General features: G+C 38.6%; 1 protein-coding gene and 2 non-coding genes across 4 annotated transcripts in view; all 3 read left to right on the forward strand.

Annotated features, from left to right (window-relative positions):
• Sf3b3 (splicing factor 3b subunit 3) overlaps positions 1 to 15,360 on the forward strand; it is a 37,885-nt gene that overhangs the window by 3,291 nt on the left and 19,234 nt on the right. For both annotated transcript variants that reach the window (XM_048437256.3, XM_048437255.3), the window contains exons 3-11: positions 351 to 677; positions 1,348 to 1,520; positions 2,250 to 2,391; positions 4,679 to 4,791; positions 6,159 to 6,296; positions 7,157 to 7,260; positions 8,604 to 8,769; positions 9,737 to 9,832; positions 11,929 to 12,001. In XM_048437256.3, coding sequence (XP_048293213.1) covers positions 351 to 677; positions 1,348 to 1,520; positions 2,250 to 2,391; positions 4,679 to 4,791; positions 6,159 to 6,296; positions 7,157 to 7,260; positions 8,604 to 8,769; positions 9,737 to 9,832; positions 11,929 to 12,001 — 1,332 coding nt within the window. The remainder of the gene's footprint in view (positions 1 to 350; positions 678 to 1,347; positions 1,521 to 2,249; positions 2,392 to 4,678; positions 4,792 to 6,158; positions 6,297 to 7,156; positions 7,261 to 8,603; positions 8,770 to 9,736; positions 9,833 to 11,928; positions 12,002 to 15,360) is intronic.
• On the forward strand, positions 967 to 1,043 carry LOC125402658 (small nucleolar RNA SNORD111). Its single transcript, XR_007232699.1, has one exon. It is a non-coding gene; the product is annotated as a small nucleolar RNA SNORD111 (small nucleolar RNA).
• On the forward strand, positions 5,876 to 5,963 carry LOC125402657 (small nucleolar RNA SNORD111). The gene has a single exon (XR_007232698.1). It is a non-coding gene; the product is annotated as a small nucleolar RNA SNORD111 (small nucleolar RNA).

Consider the following 15,360-nt stretch of genomic DNA (forward strand, 5'->3'; position numbering starts at 1 on the left):
TTTTTGGTAATTACTTTTGTTGGGTCAATTTTGGGAAACTACCTTTTATTGTTTGGTTTTTTTTTTTTTGAAACAGGGTTTCTCAGTCTCAAAAGCTTTTGTTTGGAACTTGCTCTGTAGACCAGGCTGACCTCCAACTCACAGAGATCTGCCTGTCTCTGCCTTCCAAGTACTGGGATTAAAGACATGTAACACCACTGCCCAGCAGAAAGTACCTTTTCAAGTATAATAAATTAGTTCAAAATATAGATTCTGTCAACTAATTTAATTCCATTTGCCCTTTCTATCCATCCTGCTCATTTTGGGGGTTTATTCTGGGCGTTTATGATTTTTATCTTTTGGTGATTTAGGAACCAAACAACAGGAAATTGTTGTTTCTCGTGGGAAGATCTTGGAGTTACTTCGTCCAGACCCTAATACTGGCAAAGTACATACCCTCCTCACTGTGGAAGTATTTGGTGTTATTCGGTCACTTATGGCCTTTAGGCTAACAGGTGGCACTAAAGACTACATTGTAGTTGGTAGTGACTCCGGCCGAATTGTTATCTTGGAATACCAGCCATCTAAGAATATGTTTGAGAAAATTCACCAAGAAACTTTTGGCAAAAGTGGATGTCGCCGTATTGTTCCTGGCCAGTTCTTAGCTGTGGATCCCAAAGGGAGAGCTGTTATGATTAGTGAGTGACTTACTTTATGTACTCTTGAGTGCTTCTCTTGATTTTTTTTTTTTTTTGGTGTGTTCAGTGTACTATATAATATGCAGTGTTTTAGTCTATCACTTAATGTGCTAACATTTGGCATTACATTTGAATTTATTCTGTTAGTTTAATTTTGTTAAAGGTTTCCTTTTAAAATAGTAGAAAAGCCATAAAGTAACTAATTTTTATCTAGTTGGAAAAAAATAATTCTGCAGCAAAGGCTGGGGTGAAAGGATCTTAGTTGTGTCGTCAGTGTGGTTGCTTTCTTCAGCCTGAAGTGATGATTCACATTCATGTCTCTTCTCTGATGAGTTATTGAAGGAAACTGTGTATCTGATCAGGCCTCTAGAGGGCAACCCTTTGAACCACTAGGCCTAGTTCGAAGAATAGCTAACAAAATTATTACTTAGTATTGTGTTTTTCAGTGTCCAGGGCACCTTAAAACTTATTGAAGAATTAGAGGGATATTAAGATTTTTTTCTTAGAAGGGGTTATAATGATTTTTTTCTGCTAACAATAGAGAGCTGTATGCTTCTTGTACAGTTAGTGATAACTGTTGATCTTATTTTAAAAGAATAGCATTGTATATATCTAAGGTTCTTTATTCATCAAGTGGAAATCTGGTGTGTTTCATCTCCTTCAACTATAGGTGCAATTGAGAAACAAAAATTGGTATATATCTTGAACAGAGATGCTGCAGCTCGACTTACCATTTCATCTCCCCTGGAGGCCCACAAAGCGAATACTCTAGTATATCATGTGGTTGGAGTAGATGTGGGTTTTGAAAATCCTATGTTTGCTTGTTTGGAAATGGATTATGAGGTACTGAAGACTGCCTTTCTTTCTCTCTCTCTTTTAGTTCATCTCAATTTTTTTTCCATAAAATAATTACCTTCATTGTGTGAATGTAGGTCTTAAAGCCTTCTTTATTACTATTTAAATTTTTTTCTCAAATCATTCTGAGGCTGGGACGGGGGGCGTTTTGAGGCAGGTTTCTCTAGAACCTGTCCTGAAACTTGCTCTGTAGACCAGGCTGCCCTCAAACTCAAAGTGGTCTGCCTGCCTCTACCTCCTGAGTGCTGGGATTAAAGGTGTGCACCACCACCACCTGCACGGCTCTTAAATTATTTTTTTTTTCTGGCAGGTCTTTTTCACATTAAAATGCTTTACTGAAAACCTTCAAAATGTTTGCACTTGACTATGTCACATCCTTTGCTGTGATTTACGTGACTGGACTGTGGACTGAGATTTATTGGGAGGAGCTGCATGAGAAATACAAAGTTCTATTTGATATATTTTTAAGAAGGGGACTAGTGAAAGGCAAAGCATACTACCCTTTGCTCTGGACAGAAAGCAGCATCCTCTAGTAGTGGCATCCCTGGGTACAGAATAGAGAGTGGTGTCCTTGTAGCTCTACCATTTGATAGTAGCATGAACTTTGTCAAACTGTTTGGAATCTGTGAAACTTTACTTCATTGTGTAAATACAAGGTCCTGTTATCCTTTCTAAGTCTAAAATCTCCTGATTAGTCTTTATGGCACTGTTCTATAGGAAGCAGACAATGATCCAACAGGGGAAGCAGCAGCTAACACCCAGCAGACGCTCACTTTTTATGAATTAGACCTTGGTTTAAATCATGTGGTTCGAAAATACAGTGAACCCTTGGAGGAACACGGCAACTTCCTTATTACAGGTACTTTTCTCCAGTACTTCTTTGTGCTTTAAAAAAAAGAGTTACTTTATATGGGTGTTTTGCTTTTTTGTATGTCTATGGAGGACTGAAGAAGATATTGGATCCCTATGAATTAGAGTTACAGACCGTTATGAGTTGCCATGTGAGTGCTGGGAATTGAATCCCAGTCTCTGGAAGAGAACCAGTGCTCTTAATTAACTGCTAAGCCATCTCGAGCCTGTTTTGTATCTTTTACTTGCTTCATTTTATGCCCAAACTCAATAAGTTTGACAATGTAGGATTTGGGTCTTAATTAGCCTTGTATGTTTCTGTTCTGCTGTTTTTAGACAAGTTCTCATCCCTTAGTCTTGGTTAGATTGTCCAAACTCACAAGAAACTCATGGTAGTTCTTCCTTAGTTTCTAGTGTTGAAATTACAGATGTTGGCTACCATACCAAGTTTTGTGGGGTTTTTTGTTTGTTTGTTTGTTTTGGTTTGGTTTGGTTTTTTTGAGACTAAATATTTTTAAAGTGTTTAAGAAAGAGAGAGATTGGGCACCACACATCTTTAATCCCAGCAGGGGATCTCAGTTGGAGGACAGTCTGGTAGGCAGAATGAGTTCCAGGACAGCCAGGACTACACAGAGAAACCCTGTCTGTAAAAACAGGCAAAAGGTGCTGTGCCAAGTATTAAAGTATCTAACTCTTTAATAACTCTTACCCTCTGAAGTGTGTAGACAAGTCAGTTTATGAATTTGAAAGTTTAGATGAAATACTCTATTACTATTATTAATCTAAAGAGAAATTGGTGGTCCCCAAAGTGGCTTAACAAGGTGCTTGCTACCAAACCTGAAGATCTGGGCTTGATTCTTGGAACTACAGCCACTTTGGTAGGAGAAAACCTACTCCTGTGGTTGGCCACTGACCTTCACATGAACACCTTTGTTCATGTCCATCTTCATGCTCAGACGTAACAGTTTTGTTTTCAGGTATTTATTTTTTGTGTGTGACTATATCTGTGTAAGTTATTGCTACTTATATGTGGTGTCCAAGGACCTAAGGATGTCAGATCTGGAGCTCCAGTCATGGGCAGTTAATGAGCCACCTGACCTGAGTATTAGGGACTGAACTTGGGTCCTCTGTTTGTTTTTAGAGGCAAGGTTTCTCTATGTAACTTTGGAGCCTGTCCTGGAACTCATTCTGTAGACCAGGCTGGCCTTAAACTCACAGAGATCTCCTTGTCTCTGCCTCCTGAGTTCTGGGATTAAAGTTGCCACCACCTGGCGTACTTAGGTCCTCAGAAGAGCAACATGCTCTTAACTGCAGAGCCAACCCTCAACTACCACCATTTATTTTTTTTACTGTTTTAAGAAAAAAAATTTAGCTGTTGGTGGTGACGCACACCTTTAATCCTAACACTTGGGAGGCAGAGACAGACAGATCTCTCTGAGTTTCGGGGCTAACCTGGTCTACAGATTGAGTTCCAGGACAGACTCCAAAGCTCCAGAGAAACCCTGTCTCAAAAAACCAGAAAGAATTTCACCAGGTATGGTGACATGCCTTTAGTCCAAGCACTTGAGAGACATAGGCAGTTGGATCTTACTGTGTCTGAGGCCAGTCCTAGGCATGTATAATGAATGAGATGCCTGTCTCAAAAAGAAAAGAACATAAACTATATTTGTTCAGAGAGGTAGTAAAATAATAAGGGCTGTTTATTTAAAAAACTGTAGGAGACTATATGGCTTTATGTGGGTATCAGAACCAAGGAAGGGGCCTGGAGATGGGACTCAACTGCTAAGATCATTGACAGCAACAGCACCCCCCACCCCCGGGATATGAGATTACAGGGTGTGCTTTCGCTTACAGCTTTTAAGTGGTCCTCTTGTTTGTATGGAAAGCACTTTGCCAACTGGGCCCAATTTTTTATTTATTTTGTCTTTCGGAACTGTTTTATAATCAGACTGGCTTTAAATCTTTCAGTGTAGATAAATCTTGAATCCTTGGTTCACCATTCTCCTAGGTGCTAGGATTACAGATGGAAACTACCATTTCTGGCTTTGTTTTAATACAGGTCAGACTAGCCCCAAACTCACTGTAACTGAAGGTTACTTGACTTTTGGTCTTCTTGCCTCCTCTGCCTCTCAAGTTCTTGGACTAACAGTGAACATCACGGGGAAGAAATATTTGGTTTGCTTGTCTTTTAGCTTTTGGCACTCAATCTCATCAACTGGGAAAGAGAACAGTTAAATAAAAGCAGGTCAGAGTAGTTTAAGTCACTGTTAAGCTTTTTTTATTTTTTTCTCTCACAGTTCCTGGAGGGTCAGATGGTCCAAGTGGAGTGCTGATCTGTTCTGAAAATTATATCACCTATAAGAACTTTGGTGACCAACCAGATATCCGATGTCCAATTCCCAGGAGACGGGTAAGATCTTTGTCATAGAGGATTGTTGTAAGGAAGTGAATTACATTTTTATGATTACAGGATAGTTGCTTTCTCTTTTCTCTCTTTTTCCCGAGACAGAGTTTCTCTGTGAAGACCAGACTGGCCTCAAACTTACAGAGATCTACCTGCCTCTGCCTCCTGTGTGCTGGGATTAAAGATGTGTCCTACTACCACTTGGCCTGACTCTTTTTTTAATATTTTATGTGCATGTATGCCAAGGAGGTTGTAGGACAAACTTCAGGAGTCAGTTTTGGCCTTCCATCATGTGGGCTTCAAATTTGAGCTCGTGCTTTTAGGCTTAGCAAGCTTCGCTATCTGCTAAGCCATCTTAGCGGCCCCTAGTATATCTTAGATTTATCTGTTGCCAAGTTTTAGTTATTCGAAGAAATAAATGCTATTTTTCTAAAACAGGTATTTTTAAAAGGTGAAATTACTATTTTGTTTATTATCTAACCCAGAATAGGTTCAAAACTTTCAATTTAGCTCAGGATAAACTTCTTTCTGTAATCCTTGTGCCCTTCCATGTGCTGCTGTGCCTCGTGTATTCAGTTCTTGGACACAAGGCTTTGTGTGTGCTAGGTGAGCACTGCCTGTTCACTTTATTGTGCGCTCACAGACTATGATGGTGGTCTTTGAGTTTTGTAATTACTCTTTCCTTTGCAATCTAATCATCCTGTGAATACATTATCAATCTTATTCCTGCATCAGTTTTTACATTGTTTCCCCCTTAACTTTAAATAATCTATTTTAATATTGGCTCTAAGTTTAACCTAATAGGGTTTAGTTAGTTGATCTGTGTAGAAATCCATTGATTTCCTAAAAACCTAAGCAGAAACTTAACCTTGACTAAAAACAGTGAAATCAGCCTGTTGATCAGACATTTCCTGAGTGGCCAGGATTTTGCTATAAAACTTCATGAAGAGTTTGCTAGCAGACGTATTTTATGAGCTGTTAGCATTAAAAACTCAGAGCAACGGAATTTGGTACTACGCTGACTGGTTGGTGATGGATGGTTCCGTTGGCAGTGTGAATGAATGTAGTTTTTGTTTTTAAATTTTACTCACAGCCTGAAATGATGACTTTAATTTCATGTCTCTTCTCTGACATTTTTCTCTGGAGATGATTTTTGCCTTACTGATCTGATCAGGCTGCAGAGTGGAATATTAGCTAGTTTTTGGTTACTGGGCGTTTAGTATATGTTTCTAACAGACAAGTTGTTTTGTTCAATTGTCAGCTACTGTGGTTAATATTTGTTAGTACACATACAAATATGTGTTAAAGTTCTGAATTCTAGAGTAAGAAGTACCTATTTTTAAGATGTTGGTATATGTATTTGGCCTTGCTAGAATGACCTGGATGACCCTGAAAGAGGAATGATTTTTGTGTGCTCTGCTACCCATAAGACCAAGTCCATGTTCTTCTTTTTGGCCCAAACGGAGCAGGGAGATATCTTTAAGATCACTTTGGAGACAGATGAAGATATGGTAAGTAGACTATGGGTGGAGTGGGGAAATATGCATTTGTTGTAGTCTATTTTGATTTTTAATTTGAATATAATTTAAAGCCCTTGTCTAAAGTACTTGCTATATATACATGTAAGATTTACAAAACTGCTTTGCACCTGAGTGAAGATAGGGAGAAAGCTGATACTCGATAAGTCAGAAAGAGGGCTTTTGCCTTGCCTTATTGATCTTGTTGCATCTTGTTTTGTCCTATTTGGAGGCCTGCTCTTTTTTGAAGAGGATACAGAGGGGGAGTGAATCTGGGGAGAGGGGAGGTGTTGGGGGCCTGGGAGAAGTGGAGGGAGGGGAAACTGGCTAGGATGTATGGTATGAGACAATCTATTTTTAATAGAAAGGAAGGAAAAGAAATTTAGTTAACTTAAAAAGTGGTCATTTTGAGGTTTGAATGTAAAATAGGTTTTCCCATTCTGGCTAACAAGTATCTGGTCTTGTAAAGCCATAACAATAATTTATGTGAATAAGAGAAAACTCATGTCTTGGGAGTTGATAAAATGTATGATCTTTTTTTCACTTGGTCCTTAACAATGGACAATTTTAGTTATCTAGATAGCCATTTAGTTATCTAGTTAGGAAATTGGTATGGTTTGTAACTCATTTTCAATTTTTCTGTACCTTATAGGGTCAGTCTAAATTAACTTTGGCATTGAAATAGAACAGTAGACCATGTATAAACAAATCAGCCTTGCAGGTCTGAGTTGTCATTTGTTTGTGTATGGTTTAGATACTGAGCATAGTGTTTTACTTAGTTCTGCTTGTGATGTATAATAGCGAGCTACTATGGCCAAGCTGCACTTGCCTTTACACTAGTCTTTTTGCTCCAGGTAACTGAGATCCGCCTGAAGTATTTTGATACTGTGCCTGTTGCTGCTGCTATGTGTGTGCTTAAAACAGGCTTTCTTTTTGTGGCATCAGAATTTGGAAATCAGTAAGTAATGCTTTTATTGTCCCAGTTTACTTTGGTTACCACAGATAGTAAAAGGGTGGTGTGGTTTCAGGACTAGGGAGCTTTTCACAGAATAGTTAAGGTTTTTCTAAACAAGTATTGCTCTAATTTTCTATATGTACTACGTACATATAGAAAGCCCGAAGAGGGCATCTGGAACTTGAGTTCCATATGATTGTGAGCCATCAAAATATGGACACTGGGAACCAAATTTAGGTCCTCTTCAGGACCAGAAAAGGCTCTTAAACCACCTCTGCTGCCACCACCGAAGCATCCCTCCAGTCTCACTTTTGTGTTCGTTTTCTTGTTAGCTTCCTTTATTTCAGTGGCTTCAGTCACTACCTCTGTTTGTAAAAATATTTTTAGCTGAGTGTGTGGTGGTACATACCTAGATCCCAGCCCTTGAAGGGCTAAGACAGAAGAATATCAAGTTCGAGACCAACTTGGGCTACATCGTGAGATGATTGTCTCCAGAAAACTAAAAACCAGAGAGATTTCCACAAGTACTTCTTGTGCTGACCTAAACTTGAAGTTCACTAGTATTTACACTTTCTGACCACATCAACAATGTGCCATTGTCGGGATTTTTTTGCTAATGGTGAAAGAGTCATTTCTAGTAACTTGTGAGTTCTTGATTTATTTTTCCTCTACTACTTTTTGGGTTTCCTGCAAAAATCCAGGTTTTATAGAATTGTCCCCACACCTCAACAAGATAGGACAATTCTTAGTGATGTTTTTTCCTAGGTCTTTGTAATAACAATCTTTGATGAATCTTCATTGCCAAATGGAAGAAATCGGAACTCTAGTTTCCAATTTAAAACCAGTATCTACAACTTAAATTACTTACGTAAATGACATGGTCTTGCCAGTATTTCTTGTCATGTATACAAATACTTTACTAATTTAAGCTCAGTTTTCTCATAATTAAAATGTAGATACTTTCTAGGAGTTTGTGCTATTTTTGACTTGTTTCCAGTGGAAGTATGTATGGTTATATAGGCCAGGTGTCAATATCCAGTGTCTTCCTCAAGGCTCTTTACCTTATTTTCTGAAACAAGGTCTTGCACTGAACCTGACGTGCACTGATTTTGTGTAGACTGGCTGGCCGAAAGCTCCAGGAATCTATCTATGCCTGTCACCTCAGCTCTGGGATAATAGATGGGTACTGCTACATCATGATTTTCACATGGGTGTTGATTGCAAATGAAGTTTTTCTGCTAAGTATACTTAATTAATCAAATCCAAGTATACTGAAATCTAACTATGCTCAATCATTTGCACATACATAACCTGTGACAAAGAAAGTCTTATTTGCTTTTCCCCAGTTATTTATATCAAATTGCCCATCTTGGAGATGATGATGAAGAACCTGAATTTTCATCTGCCATGCCACTAGAAGAAGGAGACACATTCTTCTTTCAGCCAAGACCACTCAAAAACCTTGTGCTGGTTGATGAACTGGACAGCCTCTCTCCCATTCTGTTTTGCCAGGTGTGGCCTCTACATTGTGTCAGCCCATTATTAAATTGAAATGTAATCATTTAAAGTTTTCCTCAGATTGAATTGTAGTCTTAAGAACGACCTGTCTATTGAATCACTGCTGTGGAAAATTGGCAGTTAAGATGTTCAGGGTCTAAAACCTACCAGTCTGTGAGGGGTGTTTTGAGACAGTCTTGTTCTGTGTGAACTAGTTTTAACACAAGTCTAGTTGTGAACTCGTTGTCCTCCTGCCTTAGCTCCTGAGGGCTGAGATTAGAGGTTTAAGCCTGCCTAATTGTGTAAGATTTGAGTTCAAGACTGTCCTTGGTGCAGTTACATAGGAGTTAGCCATATCATAAGCACATATATAGATATGTAACTGATATGTGTCTAATAAATTTTTGAAGTCGTGGATAGGGTAATTGGAACATCTGAAAACGTAGGTTAAAATTGTTTTTATGGGTGACAGTTATAATTATTTAGTGTAATTTGACAATTGAAGGAAACAATTTCAGGTATAGGTTATATAACAATACTTCATTTCAGTGTCAAAGTTCCTTTCTGACTTCTGAACAAATTATATGTTTTGTTTCAGTTTTTTTTTTATCTGTCTGTTTTATCTTTTTTGTTTGTTTTTTTTGTTTTTTCAAGACAGGGTTTCTCTGTGCATTCCTTGCTGTCTTGGAACTCACTCTGTAGACCGGGCTGGCACTATTACCTCAGAGGTCTGCCTACTTCTTCTTGCCTCTGCCTCCAGAGTGCTGGTATTAAGTGCACTACCACCACCTAACAATTCTTTTGTGGGATTTGTTTTCTTTCTTGTTGTTTCTGGAGGTTGTTTGTTTGATGTAGAACACGGGGGGCCGTTTCTCTTTTTCCAATCAGTAGCCCTTAATATAACTTTAAACCAGAGACTAGTTTGTCTTCTCATAGTCATGTTAAAACTTAGTGTAATAGACATTTTCCCCTTGATGTGCAGATAGCTGATCTGGCCAATGAAGACACTCCACAGCTGTATGTAGCCTGTGGTAGGGGACCCCGGTCATCTCTGAGAGTCTTAAGGCATGGACTTGAGGTAAGATGAGAATTTCTTTGTTCTCTTAATGGTGTAAAAGGAAGGCCAGCACAAAACATTATACAGATTTACTTCAGTGAGGTCAAAGATAAACTACCGTTTCTGTGAACAGATATGTACACTTTCTTGTCCCTGAAGTTTATGGAGTTTAGATTATCTTTTCCTTAATAGAATGGTAGCTCCAGGTTCACTACCTATGACATCTTGATGGAAGAAAATAATATTTTCTGTGATCATTTGGAGTTGGAGTTTGTGGTTGGCAAGCTAGGTCTTAAGAGGACTCTTTGTCTGTTTTTCATCAATTTTTGTTAAAAGTATAACCCAGGTGACCTTGGTTTTAAAGCTGGCTTTACTAAATAGCAACTTTAAACTTTTGTTCTATAAAATTTACGGTATTTGCTTAGTGGATTGTTGTGTGGTTGAGACAGTTAAGATTTGGCCTGCTGTAGCTGTAAAAGGGGAGATGTGTCATAGTAGGCAGAACTAGGAAAATTATTTAAGTTCAAGGCTAGTTTGTTCAATGTTGTTGTTTTGGAAATCTGAAAATATTTTCACTGCCAAAATACTTCACTAAATGTTCAGTGGCCTTGATCAAATTTAGAAACAACATGTGTGCTTGCTTGACTTTCCTTTTTCTTCTTTTCCTGGCCCTCATCCCCCCCCCCCTTTTTTTAGTTTAAGACAGGGTTTCTCTGTGTAGACCTAGCTGTCCTGAAATTTGCTCAGTAAGCCTGGCTGACCTCTACCTCCTGAGTGCTGGAACTAAACACAACCACTACTACCTGGCTTCCTTTGTTGTTTTTAAAGAAAAGGTCTCACTGTAGCTAGGACTGACCCCAGACAGTTGTCCAACTGTCCCAACCTGCATGCCCAGAGCTGAAGGTCTTGATTAGTTACTGCTCATTGGCTCCCTGTGAGGACTAGCTGCCCACTAATTCTTTCCACACAAAAGAAAATTTTGTGTAGTGTAAGCTAAAAGACTCCAGAGTTGCTTTTTAATGCCTTTCCTTCTGTCCTTACAACTTTATAAGCAGAGCTTTTGTTATATTTTGAAAATAGTTAAAAATAGTTATTATTGTTTGTTCCTTCTTGTGTGTCTGTCTTTCTTTGACTATAGTCTTATTTGAATAAAAACCAAGTTTTTTATTAGTTGAGTAGCATATTGAACGTAAGTTTTACTGCTAAAGTTTTTTTTGTGTGTGGGGGTGCGTTTTGAGGCAGAGTTTCCCTGTCAAACAATTCTGGCTGTCCTGGAACTCACTCTGTAGACCAGACTGGCCTCAAAATCAGAGAGATTCGCCTGTCTCTCCCTCCTGAGTGCTGGGGTTGAAGTCGTAGCCATCACTACCCGGCACTGATGAAGTTCTTATTTCTTACGTCTTACTGTTGTTCTTGGAAACTCAAAAGGACATTGTCTTGAATTTTCTTGTTCTTCCTAGAAGATGTAGTTACATAGCACAATGCATTAAGCACTCTGTCTCTGGGTCACTTAAAAATATTTAATAAACTTAGAGTGGCTTTACATTAACAGAATTCCAAAGGTAATAAATACAGAGTTCATGTATGATCTGTTGTTGACTGTCCTTAAGGAGCATCACAGTGTAGTCGGGAAAAAAAATTGTACCGGTACCATTTGCTTTCTGTGAGCCACTTGTACCGTTATTGTCAGTCCATGGGTAAAACAGTATTTTTCCTAGTTTGTTTGTGGCATTTGCATCTGTGAAGAGATGTGATTTTTGTCTTGTGAAAGTTAGGGAAAGCAATAAAGTACTGATTTAGATTGTTTCATTTATTTCCAGTGGTGCTTGTCTTTTTTTTTTTTTTCTTTTTTAAGAGTATAGACTAGGCAAATCCAAAGGAAGTGTATAGTTTGGCTGTAAACCTGTACCCTTTTGTATGTTCCATAGCTTTTTGTTGTCTGTCATGGAGATTGCCAGTGCCTCTAGTTTGGGGGTTTTAGGTACCACAAAGTGGTCCAGTTCTTTACTGTACTGTACAGCTTGGGGCCTCTAGAGGCCTTTGGGATATTATTACCTAGCATAGTAAGTAGTAGTTTCATGCTCACTGGATCTGTGGCTTGCCTGCTTTCCTTTTAGGTGTCGGAAATGGCTGTTTCTGAGCTCCCTGGTAACCCCAATGCTGTCTGGACAGTACGTCGGCACATTGAAGGTAAGTGTCCCTTTCCTCATAGTCAAGAAGGGATTTGGGAACCATTGCCGTGGGAAACTTAGAAATTGCATGCATAATATGTCTATATCACTTCATCTATTACCACAGAAACTTCTGGCACACCACCATAGTTTTTGAGGCTTCTTCTGGTCAGGGTACTTTGATTTACTGCTGCTCTTTCTGAAAGTGGATAGAGAGGGTATAGAGTGGCTGTTTATGTTTTAGTTACAGCATAATTATTTCATCCAGTTGCCTGTGTGATTTTTGAATTTATAAATCTGGCTTCACCTGTGTAAGAGGTATGTTCTAAGGGAAAAAATTGTTTTCTCGTTGTACTTGAATTATGTTTTCATTGTGCTAAAATTACAGTGAAAGTCAAGATTATGAAACCTATTAAGCGGTCAGTTCTGCTCATGCCTAAAAATGTTTAGATTGAGTGGAATCAATTTCAGAGTAGAAAAGGAGTTATGAAGGAGATGGAATCTGTGTTTCTGAATTTAAAATGGTCACCTCAAAACTGAAAGTCTTGCACTTGTATGGTACTCCAACGATAAGAATGTCTTGTGACATTGGATTTCAGTCCCATAACAGAACTCTTGTCGTGTTTCCTGTGGTTCCCTGTGGAGCTGGTTATTGTTCTGACACCTCATTTTCATCTTTTCTCTCAGGAATGTCGACTAGTGAGTCTGGCCAGCAAACAAAGGTTTGGCTGGAGAACAGCTATAATTCTGCCAGAGGTTTAGATGTTCTAGTTGAATGGAACAAGCTGGAGGGAAATGGGAAATGTGTAGGAGGGAAACCTACTAGAATGTTACGTGGTTTTGTGTGTGTGTGTGGATTTTGTTCTCATTTGGAATCAATTGAAAGGGGATTGTCATCAGGAAATTGATAGGCTTGTTTTAGGTGAGAAGGTGATTGAATATTTGGTTTGAAGAGATTTCTACATTGAATGTAATTTCTACATAGAGAAACTAGTTGTTGGTCTTAATTTTGGTGGATTGAGGTAATAAAGTTCTAATAAATGTTACTTAGATTAGTTAAACTAGAAAGATACTTTGAGAGATCTGCTTTTAAAGGTAGATCTCATTGTATACTCAGGCTAGCCTAGAGCTTGGTGTGTCCCCAGTGTGCATTCACAGTCTTTTTTTCAGCTTCCTGAGTACAGTGATGACAGGCATGTGCCCAGATTTAGGTTTGCTGAAGTTACTCTGCATTTTTATGAAGAAAAGGCAGAGAAATCTCATGTTGACTCTAAATAGCAGAAAATTATCCTGAATGCTAATTCATTGTTTATTTTGACTAACTCTGGTGGGAGTCTATAGTATTGGTTTCTTGTGTGCTTTCATCTTGTAGTCATCATTTCAGAGTAATTAACATAGAATTTCTACCTTAGAACATTTGTCATATAAAAGAGACTAAAGTAGTTCAGTGGTAATGCACTTGACAAGCATGCATAGGAGTTTGAGGCCAGATCTACACTATAGAACCACCAAAAAATTTAAAAAGACAGTTATGCATCTCCTGTATGCGCTGATGTGCATGCTGGCAGGAGGGGTTATAGGACGGGAAAGAGGATTATTTGAAGGTGAAGGAAGGATTGTAGCGAGAGAAATGTTCACCAACATAAGTGATGAGCAGTTTCTAGTGTGATGGAACTGGTAGTTGAAATTGATGTTCTCTCTTAAATATCAAAACCTAGGAAGCAACTATTTCCTGATCCGTTTTACTTTTTACTGTACTTTGGGGCAATTACCCTTAAAAACATGTTAGGTTTCCTGGTCATTTTCTTTCCAGATATCCCACGTTACTACTGAGTGAGCATTCCTCTATCCACACGTGTTTCCGTCTTCAGGCAAATACTAACCTTGGCTGGTACTTGGTGATGTATACTACCAATACCAAGCCTTTTTTTCTCTTCCACAGGTGGCTGGTGAAGGTCCTGATTATCACAGGTGTGTACCTACTGCTAGGGTCTACTATGGGATCTTATAGGGAAAGGGATGACCTGCACAGAATACTGAGGCTGCCCTAATGGTGTCTCTCAGAGGGAACTTTGCAGTTTTATCTCAGTGTGTATCGTAGTGACAGTCACCCATCTGCTCTCTTATAAGCTGGTCTAAGGCATAAATAAGCCTCTCTTTTCCCCCAGAGTCTGAACAGTACAACTAGTTGGCTTTTATGAAACTGAAAGAATGTAACTAGCAAAGCACAGCTTCGGTCTCTTTTAGAATTATTCATTCTAGATGTATTGACTGAAAGAGTAGGACCTCAAGAAGTATATGATGTGTCACAGTAAACTGAGGCAAGCAGAGCCAGGTGCTCTTAAATATCAAATGAGAAGGAAATACAGATCAGTCATCTACATTGTAGCTCTCTCTTGTTACCTTTTGGAGAGGACTATTTGCAGAGTAGTTGATCATACAGCAAGAAAAGTAAAGCGTTCCCTCTCTGGGCTGCTTGGTAGTGCTCCAGAGGGGCAGGGGAGAGAGAGATTGAAGTATTGGGCATTAAGAGCTGTTTTCTTACCCTAAGAGATTCTTCCCTGAGACAGAAAGAAGTATTTTCGTGTTAAGACTCACAACCTCTAGGAAAAGGATTTAATTTTTATAGTTCCTATATTATGCCTGAAGCTTGGTTTTTGGGTGTTTTTTTTGTTTTTGTTTGTTTGTTTGTTTTTCTGAATGTCAGCTTTTACCCTGTGATCTCCCTAAGAGTAAGAGTAATTAATCTGTTTCAGGACATTGCTGGAGAATAGAAATAGTAAAAGTTATGGTGTGCTTGGTATTTACTGGGAAATTAGTATTTTCAGGAAATCTGCAATTAAAGGAACCTTTAGGCATTGTTCTCTCACGTGTTGAGTTATTTAGTCAAAGTGTGACCCCTGCTTAAGTTCATTGAACATTTTCTTTATATCTAAGCAGTCTGGACTTGTTGTTAAAGGGAAGGTGTAGCACTGGGCTCCCCTTCTCAACCCCATTCTCTTCGTGTGTAAGTCAAAAATTGTACGACTTCTCTTCCAAAAAGACTCCTTTTCCCTTTCAGCTAAGGGAAAACCCTGGAAAGTGTGGCCAGTTAAAGCCCTTTATGGGTTTACTTTAATTTAGTCTTATACATCTTTCAAGGTACCACATTTTAGTAAATAGAAATATGAGATATGGTGCAGTGTTTTTACAAAAATAAGCAGTTTCTTACTACATGTCAGAAATTCAGAGCAGGATTAGAGTTTTAAGGTTGATGTGTTGAGATTAATTTATGTCTTTCTCTAAACTATTAGAAATCCATTTAGAGACAACTATATCGTAATTTTCTTTTTAAATATTATTTATGGTGTATGTGTAGACAGCGTGCATGTGGAGTGC

The sequence above is a fragment of the Myodes glareolus genome, chromosome 22 (assembly GCF_982192425.1).
Source record: "Myodes glareolus chromosome 22, mMyoGla1.1, whole genome shotgun sequence".
NCBI classification, from domain to species: domain Eukaryota; kingdom Metazoa; phylum Chordata; class Mammalia; order Rodentia; family Cricetidae; genus Myodes; species Myodes glareolus.